At 34.3% G+C, this 14,296-nt stretch overlaps 2 protein-coding genes across 4 annotated transcripts in view; one reads left to right on the top strand and one right to left on the bottom strand.

The window, feature by feature from the left end:
- The window catches only part of IMMP1L (inner mitochondrial membrane peptidase subunit 1), a 77,409-nt gene extending 74,807 nt beyond the window's left edge, over positions 1–2,602 (top strand). For all 3 annotated transcript variants that reach the window (XM_004050878.5, XM_055356903.2, XM_019037610.4), the window contains 2 exons: positions 1,437–1,547; positions 2,435–2,602. In XM_004050878.5, the coding sequence (XP_004050926.2) occupies positions 1,437–1,547; positions 2,435–2,503 (180 nt within the window). In that variant the 3' untranslated portion in view covers positions 2,504–2,602. The remainder of the gene's footprint in view (positions 1–1,436; positions 1,548–2,434) is intronic.
- DNAJC24 (DnaJ heat shock protein family (Hsp40) member C24) overlaps positions 2,169–14,296 on the bottom strand; it is a 62,976-nt gene continuing 50,848 nt past the window's right edge. The window contains exons 4-5 of the mRNA XM_031016287.3: positions 8,675–8,743; positions 2,169–4,735 (exon numbers count right to left, since the gene is read on the bottom strand). Of these exons, the coding sequence (XP_030872147.1) occupies positions 4,605–4,735; positions 8,675–8,743 (200 nt within the window). The 3' untranslated portion in view covers positions 2,169–4,604. The remainder of the gene's footprint in view (positions 4,736–8,674; positions 8,744–14,296) is intronic.

Here is a 14,296-nt window from a genome sequence, read left to right as displayed (position 1 = left end):
GAATGTTAGTTACATATGGCTTTTCCAAATTCACTATTTTGTTCCTTTTTTGATGAGTGTGATGTACACACTTTCCTACTAGAGCAGTCTTACAGTTCACTGCACATATGTCTATTTTATTAGATAGCAAGGAAGTAGCCTTGCTATTGGCCCTTGGACAAACTAGTTCAGTAATAAAAGTGAATGATCATACAGTTTCTGATATTCTTTCAGTAAACTTATGTCCTTTTTCTACAAATAGATTTAACGTTTAAATGTATCTAAACGCAGAGTTAATTTGGAGATTTTTGGCAAATATTTGTACATAAGACTTTCCAGAATCTTAAAATCGCTTATGTAAGTGAAATTCAAATTTTACATTCTTGTATACATTTACTTTTCAAGAAAGTAATTTGTGATTTTAAAAAAAGCTGCATTATCTCCTATTAAACCCAGTAGTGTATTTTTCTTCATAAAAGGTTTACAAGTAAAACCAGTCAAAAGAATAGTGAAAATAAATTCCTTCCCCATACATAGATCATTTTGGTCTGGTCAATAATTCAACTGTCTTAGATAACAAAACTGTAAAATAAAAACTTTTAAAAAGCAATTTTAAAGATTGTTGCTGGAAAGTAAGTTTTTTAGTTTACATTGAACAGAAATAGGCAAATGTCTCATATTGCAGGTGGCTTAAAAAAATGTATTCTGTTCTAAATATGCTTATGATTGTCACTGAGTAAAAATCTTGTTATTTACCAGTTTATACATAGAACATTATAGGAGATAGTCTTTTCATTTAGGAGAAGGTCACCATCATTAATTTTACAACTGATGATTTTATAATAGGTCCTTCTGGTTCTTCATGGTCATTATTGAAGTATAATGCATTGAAGATATGGCCTGTACAAAGGCAGAACAGGGATGTTAATTAGAATTCTGACAAGCCTACTCCAATAAAATGATGAGATTATTTGTAATTGATGTCACAATCAATTACCATTTAGTTCATCATGAGCATTCTAATAGGTTTGGCTTTGGTATTGGCCCCAGGATGTTGCTGAGTGAGTGGCTGCCCTGCTTATGCTGTTATTGAGACACAAGGGCGCATTTTCAGTCAGCATCCTAATGACCTCTTTTGAAGTCTATTACATTAATGACCCTGTCACACTGTTTTGATCTCTTATAACCTCAGTTTGGGGTTTGTATAACAAATTAATATTTGGGAACCATATGACAAAAAAAGATAGGTTTTTAAAAAAGTTGAAACCTTTGATATTTAGTAAAAGTTACTTTATTGTGCAAGAAATAAAAGCAAAAATGCAATATTAGGATTTGTATCTATTCTATAAAAGAGAGCCTTAGGACATTTCTCCCTACCTCTGAATGACATGCTTTTTAATTATAGTACCCAAATTAGGTTTTATCTTTAAGAGGCTGCATTTCTTCTCTAATTCTAGGTGCCAGTGGGTCATGTTTGGTTAGAAGGTGACAATCTACAGAATTCTACAGATTCCAGGTGCTATGGACCTATTCCATATGGACTAATAAGAGGACGAATCTTCTTTAAGGTACCATTTTCTGCTTAAAATGTAAGGTTTATTTTCTGAGCTAGAAAAAGTTTCTCTCAAAATGATCTCTGAAATCTTCAAGCTGTCAGTGTACTTAACTGTTGCACCGAATATATTTTTTGAACCTGTTGGCCTTAACTTAATAGCCATATGCAAACTTATTCCCCCATTGCCCCTGCTCCCATAGAGATAATAATAAAATCCAAACTACCTTAGCTATAGCCTAAGAAAACTTTAATTTGAATTTCCAAAAGTTCAGTTCTCTCTTGTACAACTCTTAAAACCATGTTCACATCCTGCCCAGGGCATATTTTAATAAGCATGTGCAGAAGAACAGTCTAGATTCAAACTACCTGTAATGTAGGGATACCCCAGTTGAGTACTGTGAGTCACAGACTTATCGTGAATGTATGATTATTAGGGAAGATTGTTTTCACTGGCCCCTCCTTTTTATCACAATCAGTGAGGAGAAAAACATTCATGAATACATGGAGCTGTTGGATAATTTACAGGATTCTTTACATTTAAAACAGATGCCATATTCAAGTACTTAAACCTAAGCCCCTTTGGTTGAAAGTATACAGTTAACTCTTATTTGCAAGTAGTAAAAGAAAACACAGACCATATATTCATATTTATTCACACACCAAACACATATAATTTCATGTACAATGTTTGAATGTCCCAAACTTTGGAGTTTAAACATATATACACATAAGTTTATTTTCTCAAGTCTTACTTTGATGTAGAAAATTTTATTCTTGATTGATGAGTAAGGAGAAAGTGTTTATCTGGCATAGAGAAAAGGGACGGATAGCAAAAGGGAATATGATGATACTATAACATTACTTTCACTAATTGTCTTCAACCTCATTTTGATTTTACAGATTTGGCCTCTGAGTGATTTTGGATTTTTACGTGCCAGCCCTAATGGCCACAGATTTTCTGATGATTAGTAAGCATTTATTCTTTTGACTTGATTATTGTCTCCTTTTCATGTGAATTTATTACTCCCGTTGAAACCATGTACTTACCAATAAACTATTTGCTATTCAGTTTTAGTTGTTTTTAATTGTTAAATGTAAAGAATATTCAACACACATTCTGCCAAGTTCTGTTAGTTCAAAATATATGGATAAAAATGTAACCCAAAAAAGTCATCTAAATTTTATGATACAAAAATATTGTGGGAGGGGGAACCGGGATGACTACCTCACTTTTGAATTCTTGTTCTTATAGGTATAATGAAACTAATCTATTCTTCTTAAATATGCCTCATACTTTAGCAGCTACATTTACAAGTCAGAGTAGTAACTATTCGTATTTATAAGTTCAACCTGACAATGCCAGGTTTGATAAAAAGCTGCTAGTCTACATGCTCAGCCCACTCATTTGAAATTAAGTAAAAATGTTTCTAAAGGATCCCTTAAAGTTCTTTAAATGAGTTCTGACTTTTACTGTACACAAAATATTAAATACATAGAAAAATGCATCTTTAAGGCATATACCATCTGTAGTTGGCTATAGTCAATAATACTTTATAAAAGTTCATTTCATCATAGCAGCAGTTCAATGGCTCTGTCTTCATAAATATAGGCATTAATACTATATCTTTATTTATTTATTTATTTATTTTTTTGAGACAGAGTCTTGCTCTCTGTAGCCCAGGCTGCAGTGCAGTGGCACAACCTCGGCTCACTGCAACCTCTGCCTCCTGGGTTCAAGTGATTCTTGTGCCTCAGCCTCCCAAGTAGCTGGGACCACAGGCAGACACCAACGTGACTGGCTAATTTTTAAAAAAATTATTTTTAGTAGATATGGGGTTTCACCATGTTGACCAGGGAGGTCTTGAACTCCTGACCAAAGGTGATCCGCCTGCCTTAGTCTCCCAAAGTGCTGGGATTACAGATGTGAACCACCATGCCTGGCCCCAATATTATATCAACACTCCAAAATAAAAGGGGAAATAATACACCAACTTCAAGTCATTATTTTTAAAAAGCTTCTGGCCGGGCATGGTGGCTCACGCCTGCAATCCCAGCACTTTGGGAGGTTAAGGTGGGCGGATCATTTGAGGCCAGGAGTTCAAGACCAGCCTAGACAACATGATGAAATCCCATCTCTATAAACAAAACTTAGGCCAGGCACGGTGGCTCAAACCTGTAATCCTAGCACTTTGGGAGGTCGAGGCAGGTGGATCACCTGAGGTCAGGAGTTTGAGACCAGCCTGGCCAACATGGTGGAACCCCATCTCTACTAAAAATACAAAAATTAGCTGGGCATGGTGGTGGGCACGTGTAATCCCAGCTATTCGGGAGGCTGAGACTGGAGAATCACTTGAACCCAGGAGACGGAGGTTACAGCGACCTGAGATCATGGCACTGCACTCCAGCTGGCGCGACAGAGTGAGACTCTGTCTTAGAAAAAAGAAATTAAAATTAAAAGCTTCCATTTCCTAAATTACATTTAAATTTGAAGATGGCAGTGTTTACAAGCTTTGGAAATACAGGACCAAGATTGGAGGCAACACTTTCTACAATTGCCACTTTGTCTTTATTAACTTTGAAATAACCTTATGAATATCCATAACCAGCCTGCCTTATGGGAGAACTGGCCTCACATTATTCACAAAGATTCTAGGTGTACAACAGCCCTATAACTTTAGCAACTAGAAACGTTATCGGTTAGACCAGAAACTTAGTAACTATAAAGGAATATGATGATACTGTTACCCACTGAAAAGAGGAGACATGCTCATATTAAGAAAATTCTTATTTTGTGTCATGGAAAAAAATGACATAATAAAGTTCTCAGATGGGAATTCACCAAATATAATCAAATCTATTTTTGTGACAACTTGTAAATATAAATTATAAATACAAATAAATAATTATATGCATTCTCTATTAATCTGAGGTGGCCTCTACTTGATAATTGTATATTTTCTTTGCAAATAATAGGGCTGACAAATAATCCATTTCCTTGAATGGACAAAGCTCAACGGCTTCTCATCATGTCTCAATACCACAGTTAAAGCATTTCAAGTTGTGAACAATTTTAGTTATAATGAAGGAGTTCTATAATTAGTGAACATGTATCACAAGAAATCAGGCTAACTTCTTCCGCTTCATCCTTGGAAACACTGTATTTTCCACCACATCTGCAACTCAGATAAAAAGAGTGATCACCTGCAAAAAAAACCAAAATAATCTTTCAAAGACTTGTAAGTAACTACCTCACTAATACCCTTAAAAGGTGCAGAGTTTATTCCATAGGAATTGTAAAACAAAACAAAGAAGCTCAGTAAAGATAAAATGTATTTAAAGGAGAACTGGATTTCTTGAAAGGGGCAGTGTTTCTAAAAATTATCTACCAAAGAATTTTTCTCTGTAGAGGAGATGGGTTGAAGCTATAAATTAAAAGTCCAAGGATTTTGGGAGGAGAGGGCATGCTCAGAAGCAACCCATGAAACTTATTTGAAGTTTTGTGTTTTCTTAAAATTCATATAAATTTTACATTCTTTTCAACAATGTATTTGTCTAAAATATTACAGTGAAGGAAAAGAAAAACAGCCCTACCTGTCTCACTATTAGGGAGGATGATGCTTTTGCCTGAAGTCTATCCTTTAGAGAAAGCCAGACTATTTATCAAATGCAACATCTGGATACTTTCTCTTCTAGTGTCACACTATTTCAAGAATCTTGACTTAAGTCTATAAATACAACACCATGTTTTTTTTTTTTTTTTTAAATCCTGTGGGGGTATGTGTGTGTTTGTTTGTTTGATGTTTACAAATGATACATGAACCAACAAGATGCTGAAGTGAGATGCCCAAAGGAGGCAATATGGTGTAATACTTAGGCTCCTGATCGTGGAAATTTTAAGTGTGTCATTTTCCTGGGAAGTTGAAATGCTTGTGCCCTTTGACTTAAAGAATCTCTGATCCATTGGTCATTCCATTTTACTGTCTCTGAGAAGTAACTGTCAAAGGAAAATAACTTACCAATCACATTATTTTACCACCATCATAATTGATTATTACATAAATAAGTCTCAAAGGACTCATGATTTCATACAATCAAATATCTTCATTCCATTATCAAATTTGATTAATACTTAGATCGCATCATATGTAGTTTAAAAAAGAAAAATTCCACTGCCTTGTACCTGCTCTCTTATCAAGTTCAGCCTTGGAAAAACTGGCAATTAAATAAGCTAACTTTATGTGTTTTTTTTTTTTAATCAGTAAGGAAAATGAATTCATTCACCTAATCCAGCTTTTTATTCTTTACCACAATGCCTTTGTTCTCCATACAGAAAAATAATTTAATCTTGAATTCCAAATGCAAACATCTTCCCTGTCTAAGCCAACATCTATGTACTACAGCATGTTCTGAAAGTGAATTTTTTTATTATTAAATTGTCTAAAAAGATACATATTCTAACCATTGATTTTCCTAAGCTATATCTCCCCCTACCCCCTTGTTTTTTTACTACCTCAGTGAACCCTGAAAAACAATTTGAGTTGACATGTTCTTGGTAAATGACACAGAGGACACCATGGGCTACTGTGGAGTTTTGTCATAGATGACTCCAAATGTTAATGCTCACTAAAAATTCACATCTTTTAAAAGTTCTGCTTATATTATTATTATACCATCAATCTTTCAACCAGGTGATAACTTTTACAGAAATCATCATTTTAAATACTCTGAATGAAGGCCAACAAAATGACCAAGGCATATAACAGACTAACTGTAAGGGTAAAGATTAGCTTCAATATCTGAACAACTCACATATGCCTTTTAAGCATAATAAAATGCATCATTTCATACTGCCCTTTGATCAGGCAACCAACAATTTGGCTATGTCTATCCTGTAGGGTTTCATGAACTTTTCTCCTGTTCTGGATCTTCACTTTCCATAGCTATTCTGAAAATGATCCTAAAGGGATCTTCAAACAAATTTTTCCTTTCCTAGTTGATCACACTTTTTATTTAATTTCATCTGCCAAAATTGCTCTTTTTAATTGGAAAAAAAATTTAGCTCAAAACTTCCATGATTTGTTTTTAAGTATTTCTACAAGAATAATGGTTTCATGTAGCTCTTGCTCAGTATTTTCTCTCATTAAGATAAGAATTATTTCCATCTTTAGTTATAAAAACCTAAGCATCTAAGGGCGTCCTATACTTTTAAGATTAACTGTATTGGCTATGGATGGGATTCTTCTATATCTTCTTTACTGTCAAATTTACTTTAGGGAGTTCCAGGGGCAATAATACATTGATGATAATGCTTGATGATTTTTTGTTGTACATTTCCTTCCATATGTTAGCATTTTCACTTGTATCAGAAACTCCATGTATTTATTGACCGGACGGATGCTTAAGCCATATTGTTTCTTCCTTTTTTTTTTTAAAGTATATATATAATATATTTCTAATCTTTTTTGTAGAGATGCGGTCTTGCTATGCTTGTTTTTTTTTTTATTTTTTTTTTATTTATTTTTTTTTTTTCCTATTCTCACAATCTGTTCTCAGAGTCTTCCTATGTTGCCCAGGCTGGTCTCAAACTCCTGACTTCTGCGATTCTCCAAACTCAGCCTCCCAAAGTGCTGGGATTCCAGGCTTCCAGCCCGTATTCTCATTTAAAATTAAGATCTTAACATTATATTGTTATATATTTAAAAGGTAAAAAAAAATTTATAAAAACCAGTTTTCACTATTTTCACACTGTCATAAACAAAATATATTACCCATATCAACTATAGCAAGAACTAATTTATTAAGACATTAAACACATACAAACATACATATATATACCAACAGATAAGGAGACAAACTATATTTTCAAAACATATTTAGTCTCCTTGAAGTTTGTGTATTTGGCAAAAAATAAAAAGTATATGTGTGTATATATACATATGTGCATATATTTTTTTTAATTGGGCAAGTCTTCCTGATAAATGACATATTCTAGAGTGTCCCTTCCACAAACCAGCAGTGAAAAGTCTGTCACTAGTGTATTGTTTTCACAGTATTTCTTCCTGTTTACTCTGATGAGACTGTCACCACCACTAAGAGCCCCAGTTACACAAAACCTCAACTTTTCCAATTATTCACTGAATTTCTACTCTAGGATTTCACTTGAGGGGTTGGGGACAGAATGGCCCCAGAGGCAAAGACATGATTCCCTTTCTAAGTTAATATGGCTTGTGACCCACGTCTTAGGGGCACTAAGTTAAGAATTTGCCATTTAAAAAGTAAATTTGGTTTCAGATGGCTCTGTTTTTGTCTTCTACCTATCCACACTCATTAGTAGATTTTTATAAACGTGGAGGGAATTTGTACTCATGCTGAACAATAAGGTTAAAAGGTTAAGCATATATAAAGATTCTAGGAAATAGTAAGATTTTCTTCAGTTGCCCAAAGAAACAAGTAAGTATGGTACTCATGGCTTCTGTTTAGTAAAGGGTGTTTCCCAATGTAATGATGTCTAACCAGAACAATTCAAGGAACCATCAGAAGAATAGGGAAACTACATTGAATTTAAGTTCTAAAATTTTAATAACAGAAAAGCAAAAAAGACATGACTTCATGTTGCATCAAGGGAAATGGCAGATGTTCTTTTCTTCTTACAAGACAATCAGTATGTGAGCGTTAAAAAAAAAAAAAAAAATCAAGCCTCTTAAAAGCCCTGTCCTGACAGTTTATGATTTTATATAAAGGGAAAATAAAAATTCTAATAGGAATTCATCTTGTCAACATTAAAAGGAACGGAAAAAAAAAACTATCTTGTTTGACATTATTTACCATACTACAATACTACATAGACATTAATGCAAAAACTAAGTTAAAAAACACAACAAAAAACTCTTATGAAACTTTATGTTCCTAACATCTAATTAGAATATAAAAATAACTGGAAATGAGTCATATAGGAGGACATCAGTCAATAAATAAAGTTTAGAATTAAACAGAAATACTCCAGACAGAAACACTTACCACTATATATATAGGAAGCCACACTATTATTTCTTTTTAAGATTTTCAAATATCCAATGAGTTTTTTTCTTATAGAAAATTCCTTTTTTTTTAAATGTTGTCAAAAGAAAAAAAAATTCCAACCTTCATTCCAAGACATTTCTTCAAGATATACTTGAGCATCTACTGGTCCTACATTTCTTAGATCATCTTCTGTAAAACATAAAACATGACACTTAATTGTAAAACATGATACTTTAATTGTAACGTTGAATGCTAAAAAGGCAACGCCAGCCTGGCCACTACAATTCTAACTTACGTATCACTTAAAAACTTAGACTAGTACTTTTGACAGCAGTGTTAAAGTAACCTGACTTTAGCTGACTGAAAAATCTAGAACATAACATTTCTTATAAATTGTAAGTCAAAATCAATCCCATTTTTCACAACCATGCAACATGGAAAGTTATGAAGTTAATTTTGATGATTCTTTGCAGTCAACTAGTGACTTCTACTTTGTAAGCAGTAGGGAAATGTTTTTTGTTTGTTTGTCTTCTGTCAGATAAACTAGCTAAGAAAGCAGTGTGGACTTGGATAAAAATAACTATCTGAACCTTAGTTATAATATTTTACTAACTTTCTAACATTAGGTGTATTGGTTTTTTCATCTCTAAAACAGCAGTTATCTCTTCTTATCTGCTTCAGGAGGGTTGCTGTTGACCGAATTGTGTCCCCCTCAAATTAATATGTTGAAGCCCTAACCCGTAATTTGACTGTTCTTGGACATAGGGCTTTTAGGAGGTAATTAACATTAAATGGAGTCATAAAAGTGGGGTTCTAATCCAATAGGACTGGTGGCCTTAAAGGGAAGGGATTAGAGAGCAATCTCTTTCCACACGCACCCACACATAAAGGAAGGAGCATATGAAGGCACAGCAAGAAGGAGGCTGTCTGCAAGCCAGGAAAAGAGCCCTCATCAGAAACCGAGTCAACCAGCACCTTGATCTTGGACTTGTTAGCCTCCAGAACTGTGAGAAATACATTTTGTTTATGCCACCTAGTCTATGGTATTTTGTTATGGCAGCTGAGGCAGACTAATAGAAAGGTGTTCTCCATATCAAATGAGATCAGACTAAAAGTGCTTTAAAAAATAATGCTCTATCCAAATGTAAAAGCCTATTAATCATTTTACATTTGATTGTTTGCAAGAGATTAAGTAACTTAAAAGAATACTTATTTCAGTATTTCAGTAACCCCACAACACAAATGTATTGTGTTGATGTTCCATTGCTGTTTCCTGGTCCAAAGTTTTTGCTGCAGATGGAAGGTCCAAGGAAGCCTGGAATTCCACCTAAGCTTTGTAAGAGGAGCATCTACTCTCTTGCTTAAAACAAGTGTTCTTTGGGTCAAAGATGGCAACCAAAGATGGGAAGCATTTGTCTTTGTTTTAAAAGGCATGTTATATTTCCTGTATGCTTGTATTGTTCTTCTAGAAGTAAATAAAAAAAGAAGAAAAAAGAAAAACAAAAAAAAAACCTACTAAAATCCACTCCCCACCCCAATACAATTTTCTTTAGCTGTCTCACTAGTCTCTTGTTCACTTGCTGAGAATGCCTCCCTTTGTTCTGTGACATGAATGCCCTCAATTTAATTATATTTAGTAACTGCCTGTTCAAAATTTATTAGTGAGTTACATAATTTTAAAATAGATAAAAAGGTTATACAATATTGTGAACTCACTATGGTTTTCTATTAAAGTATGTCAGATATTATACCACTTCATATTTACTGGGTACCAGTAGTCTATTACACTGTCCCTAAAATCCAAAGATAAGGATTTTGCCTAGTGGTCAGAGATAGTTCCTCCATCTCTGTATGTCTACTGGATAGCTTATGCAGAATCTATCTGTATGCTAAGTAATTTCTGAACAAAACAAGTTAATTTCCACATTCTATGTAAAGTACAGTAAGCTATATGCTATTCAGATACTCCTAATTTTAAAAAATTCTTCTAAAATTTTCATGAGTGGGGACAAAAATCTTAATCACATTTTAATTTCTTACTCAGAAGGACCAGGGTTGTTTGCTAGAATTGGGAGATTAAACACTGTTTCAGATGTGAGGAATGGGGATAATAATTGACATTTAACAAATCCTATTTAGGGTAAAAACAGGTGTAATAAATTTCTAACAAAGTCACCTGTATTCCAGGGTATCTTATAGACATTTTAAAAAATTCTGAAATCAATCAAAGCAAATCAGACAAGAGAAATAATGACAAGATGAATCCGCTTTCTTAACCTAACCTATCTTGAACACCTGTAATATATTAATTCTACAAAAAGACAACCCATTGATATATATCCATGATGCCATTTTTTATTTAAAAATAATAAATTAGAACTGACTTGCAAATACAACTGCCAATCTACTGGGAAGCTATTGTTCTTCTCACATAGTTACTATTTCATATGCAACCCTTTCTATTATTCTACTTACTCAAAAAAGTGGCTTTTTCAGTTTTATTACTATGTTTTCTTCATCCCTATGCATAGGAACTTTAGAGTAGCCACCTATTTCTTGGTTGAAAAATTAGCTTAGTTAGACCATATCTCATGGTAAATATGAAAAGAGAATACACAAAAATGGTTAGTACCTTGCCCAAGGTCAGAGTTACAAGGATTATATTAAAACATTTTCATATTCTGTGGCTGTCTAAACATCTGTATGTTGACCTGATTATTCAGTACCATGGGCACAAACAGTCCAGGTTCCTGTAGGGATTCTGGTTTCAAAAAACCAGTATCTGACAAAAAAATATAACACACTGTATGATTACCCGTTACACAAAATGTAACTGGCAAAACTACCCTATGATGGTGGGGGAAATGAGGAGTTAGTGGTAACTGGAAGAAGTCATAAGAGGCTTTCCAGGTCAGGCACTGTGGCTCACGCCTGTAATCCCAGCACTCTGGGAGGCCGAGGCAGGTGGATCACCTGAGGTCAGGAGTTCGAGACCAGCCTGACCAATATGGTGAAACCCCATCTCTACTAAAAATACAAAAATTAGCCAGGTGTGGTGGTTTGCGTCTGCAGTCCTAGCTAATAGGGAGGCTGAGACAGGAGAATTGCTTGAACCCAGGAGGCAGAGGTTGCAGTGAGTCGAGATCCCACCATTGCACTCCAGCCTGGGTGACAGAGCGAGACTCCGTCTCAAAAACAAAAAACAAAAACAAAACCAGAGGCTTTCTGGTTAAATGGGTGTGTTTACTGTGAAAATCCATCAAGCTACACACTTAGATTTATGCACTTCTCTGTATGGATTAAATTTTTTAAAGTTTTAAAGGTAGTGTGTTGAGACTCTTAAGTGGCTACATTTTTAAATAGAAATAAGAAAATAAAAGGAGAAAGAAGAAATTCAAGAAAGTGTATATTCTTTGAAAGGATGGTAATCTAACAATTTCTGAAAAAGGCTAGGGGTGATTAACTTGGGAAAATTGGATCCCTGGAGGACTGTATAATGAGCAGACGTGGTACACACAAGTAAAAGGTGAATCTAAATGTGGGCAGTGGGGGGTGACCAAGGTCCTTTGTTGAGAGGCAGGTGTCCAAGGATGGGGCAACAGCAAATTCCCTCTCCTCAAACCCCACTACAATTACAAAGAAGGAGCACAAACAAATCAATGTTTTTTTTTCTTTTTAAACAATGATCTCTGCTTGTCCACCATTGTGGTTATAATTAAAAAACTTAATTCTTCCCCATCCTCTAAAGTAACTTACAGGAACCCTGTAATTAGCTTTAATAATTGTCTACTAATCAGGCATGGCATTTTCAAAACAGATAAGTTAGTTTTCTTTTGTAGTATTACATATTTTTCTCTTGTAATAAAACATTTTAATAGGTATCTAGAAAAGTAAATCCTATCTCCTAAAGTTCCCCTGTTAACATGACACTACTAAAAGGGTTGAGAAAACATAAACTGATTTAGAGAGTGATTTAATTAAATGAACAGATCCAAGATATTAAATCTGGAATTTTTTATATAGAATGGTAGTAAGCATTTTGAAACAAAATACAGCCATTCGGAAATAAAAAGCATTGTCTGGCATATGGTGTACTCTTATAGTGAGTCCAATGATACTAAAGGATTCCTGATTCTTTTGAAGTAAATGGGTTCAACTTTTTCTGAGGTATCTAGGAACATTAAGGTCTGTTCATACCCTGTGCTGTGCTCACAAGCTTAGCCAAATATGGAAACAAGAAAAACTTCCAAATCTATTTACATAAAGAAGTCAGTACATTATAAAGAGAGGTTCTTGAGAAATATAATGTTAAAATCAAATAATGTATGTGCTTACTTGAAAAAGAATCTTTCAACCTTTAGAAGTATAGGCCCTTCTGACCTTGTGTTCTATTGGATTTGTCTGACAACAAGAGGTGAAAGAATTCTGTGGCTCCATTGTCTCAACAGTGGGATCCAAGAAAACACTGGCAGGACTCATCAGAGAGGTTTATGAGCCTGCAATTCAAAGAGATTAAAAGGAAAATCTACGGAGATTCTTTCACACTGAAGAATAACATTAAATAACTATTAGCAGCTTGGTTCAGTAAAGCTTACTAGAGCTCTCGCTGGGTCATTCACAACTTTCTAAAAGAGGAAAGGTTTTTTTTCAGCTCCATTTGGGAATCAATAAATATTTCTTACTTCTTACAAGACAATGGAATTCCTGTCTTTTTAAGCTTCCTCCTAATGATAGTAAAATTTCTAAAACAACTCTTTGTTTCATGCCTAAATAATTACATATCCTAGTCCCAGGAAACCTTTTCTATCTGTAGTTACAATTTAAAAAATAAAGTAAAAATAAAAAATAACAGCAACAAAAAGCTACAGGGGAGAGGAATTTAACTTTATTCATTATGGCCAAGATATTTTGAAGTTTCATTCAACCCCATACTGGCCAAAAGATCAAGTCCACCTGCAGCTCTGTCCATAATATTCATGTGCGGCAATGCCATGTTATTCACATGATCATCACATGCCCACGATGCTCTCATTTAGCAATTAGTCCACTGTGTTTATGTTTATGTCATTTCAAATGTTTAAAGTTTATTTCAAACTTAAAGACACTGGTGTGTAAGTTAAAAATAAACAACAGTGTTTCCTTTAGGTCTAATTCAGTATCTTGCTCTCTTAAAACCAAGTAATTTAATTTTAAACCATCACCTCATTCTTAAAGAACACTTCACTATACATAACTACATTTTTTATGTGGGAAGTAACTTGAACATAATCAGTTTCCTTGTCTTTAACATGCCTCTGCTCTTGAAAAATTCTTTACCCTGATAAGAGATTGAGAAACAGGCAACATTTAATTGGAAGCCCGTTCTTTAAGTCATAAACCCTATAATCCTTTCCCAGATGAAACTGAAGAGTCATTATTACAAGGCTTTCCACACTGAAGAAAAACTACAAACTTGGAACCTGATTATGAACTTGAATAACTGTGGAGCTTTTATAAACTGTAGGTAAACCCAGTGCTCACTGAAGGTACCAAATGAAACCCACAAACTGATTTCCTTCTGCTTCACTATAAAACAGGTAAAACAACAGCAGAAGTAGGCCTGGTATCTTGTTCTGACCCTCAAATATCCCTCGTAAGTGACTATCTGGAACTACAAATAGTAGATTGTACACAACTCATACAAAATAGTGATTGAGAAAAAATGGCTTTGAATTCCCCCCCGATCAACTACTTTATGTGACC

This window comes from Gorilla gorilla, chromosome 9 (assembly GCF_029281585.2).
Source record: "Gorilla gorilla gorilla isolate KB3781 chromosome 9, NHGRI_mGorGor1-v2.1_pri, whole genome shotgun sequence".
Taxonomy (NCBI): Eukaryota; Metazoa; Chordata; class Mammalia; order Primates; family Hominidae; genus Gorilla; species Gorilla gorilla.
This window is presented reverse-complemented; position numbering and strand designations above follow the sequence as displayed.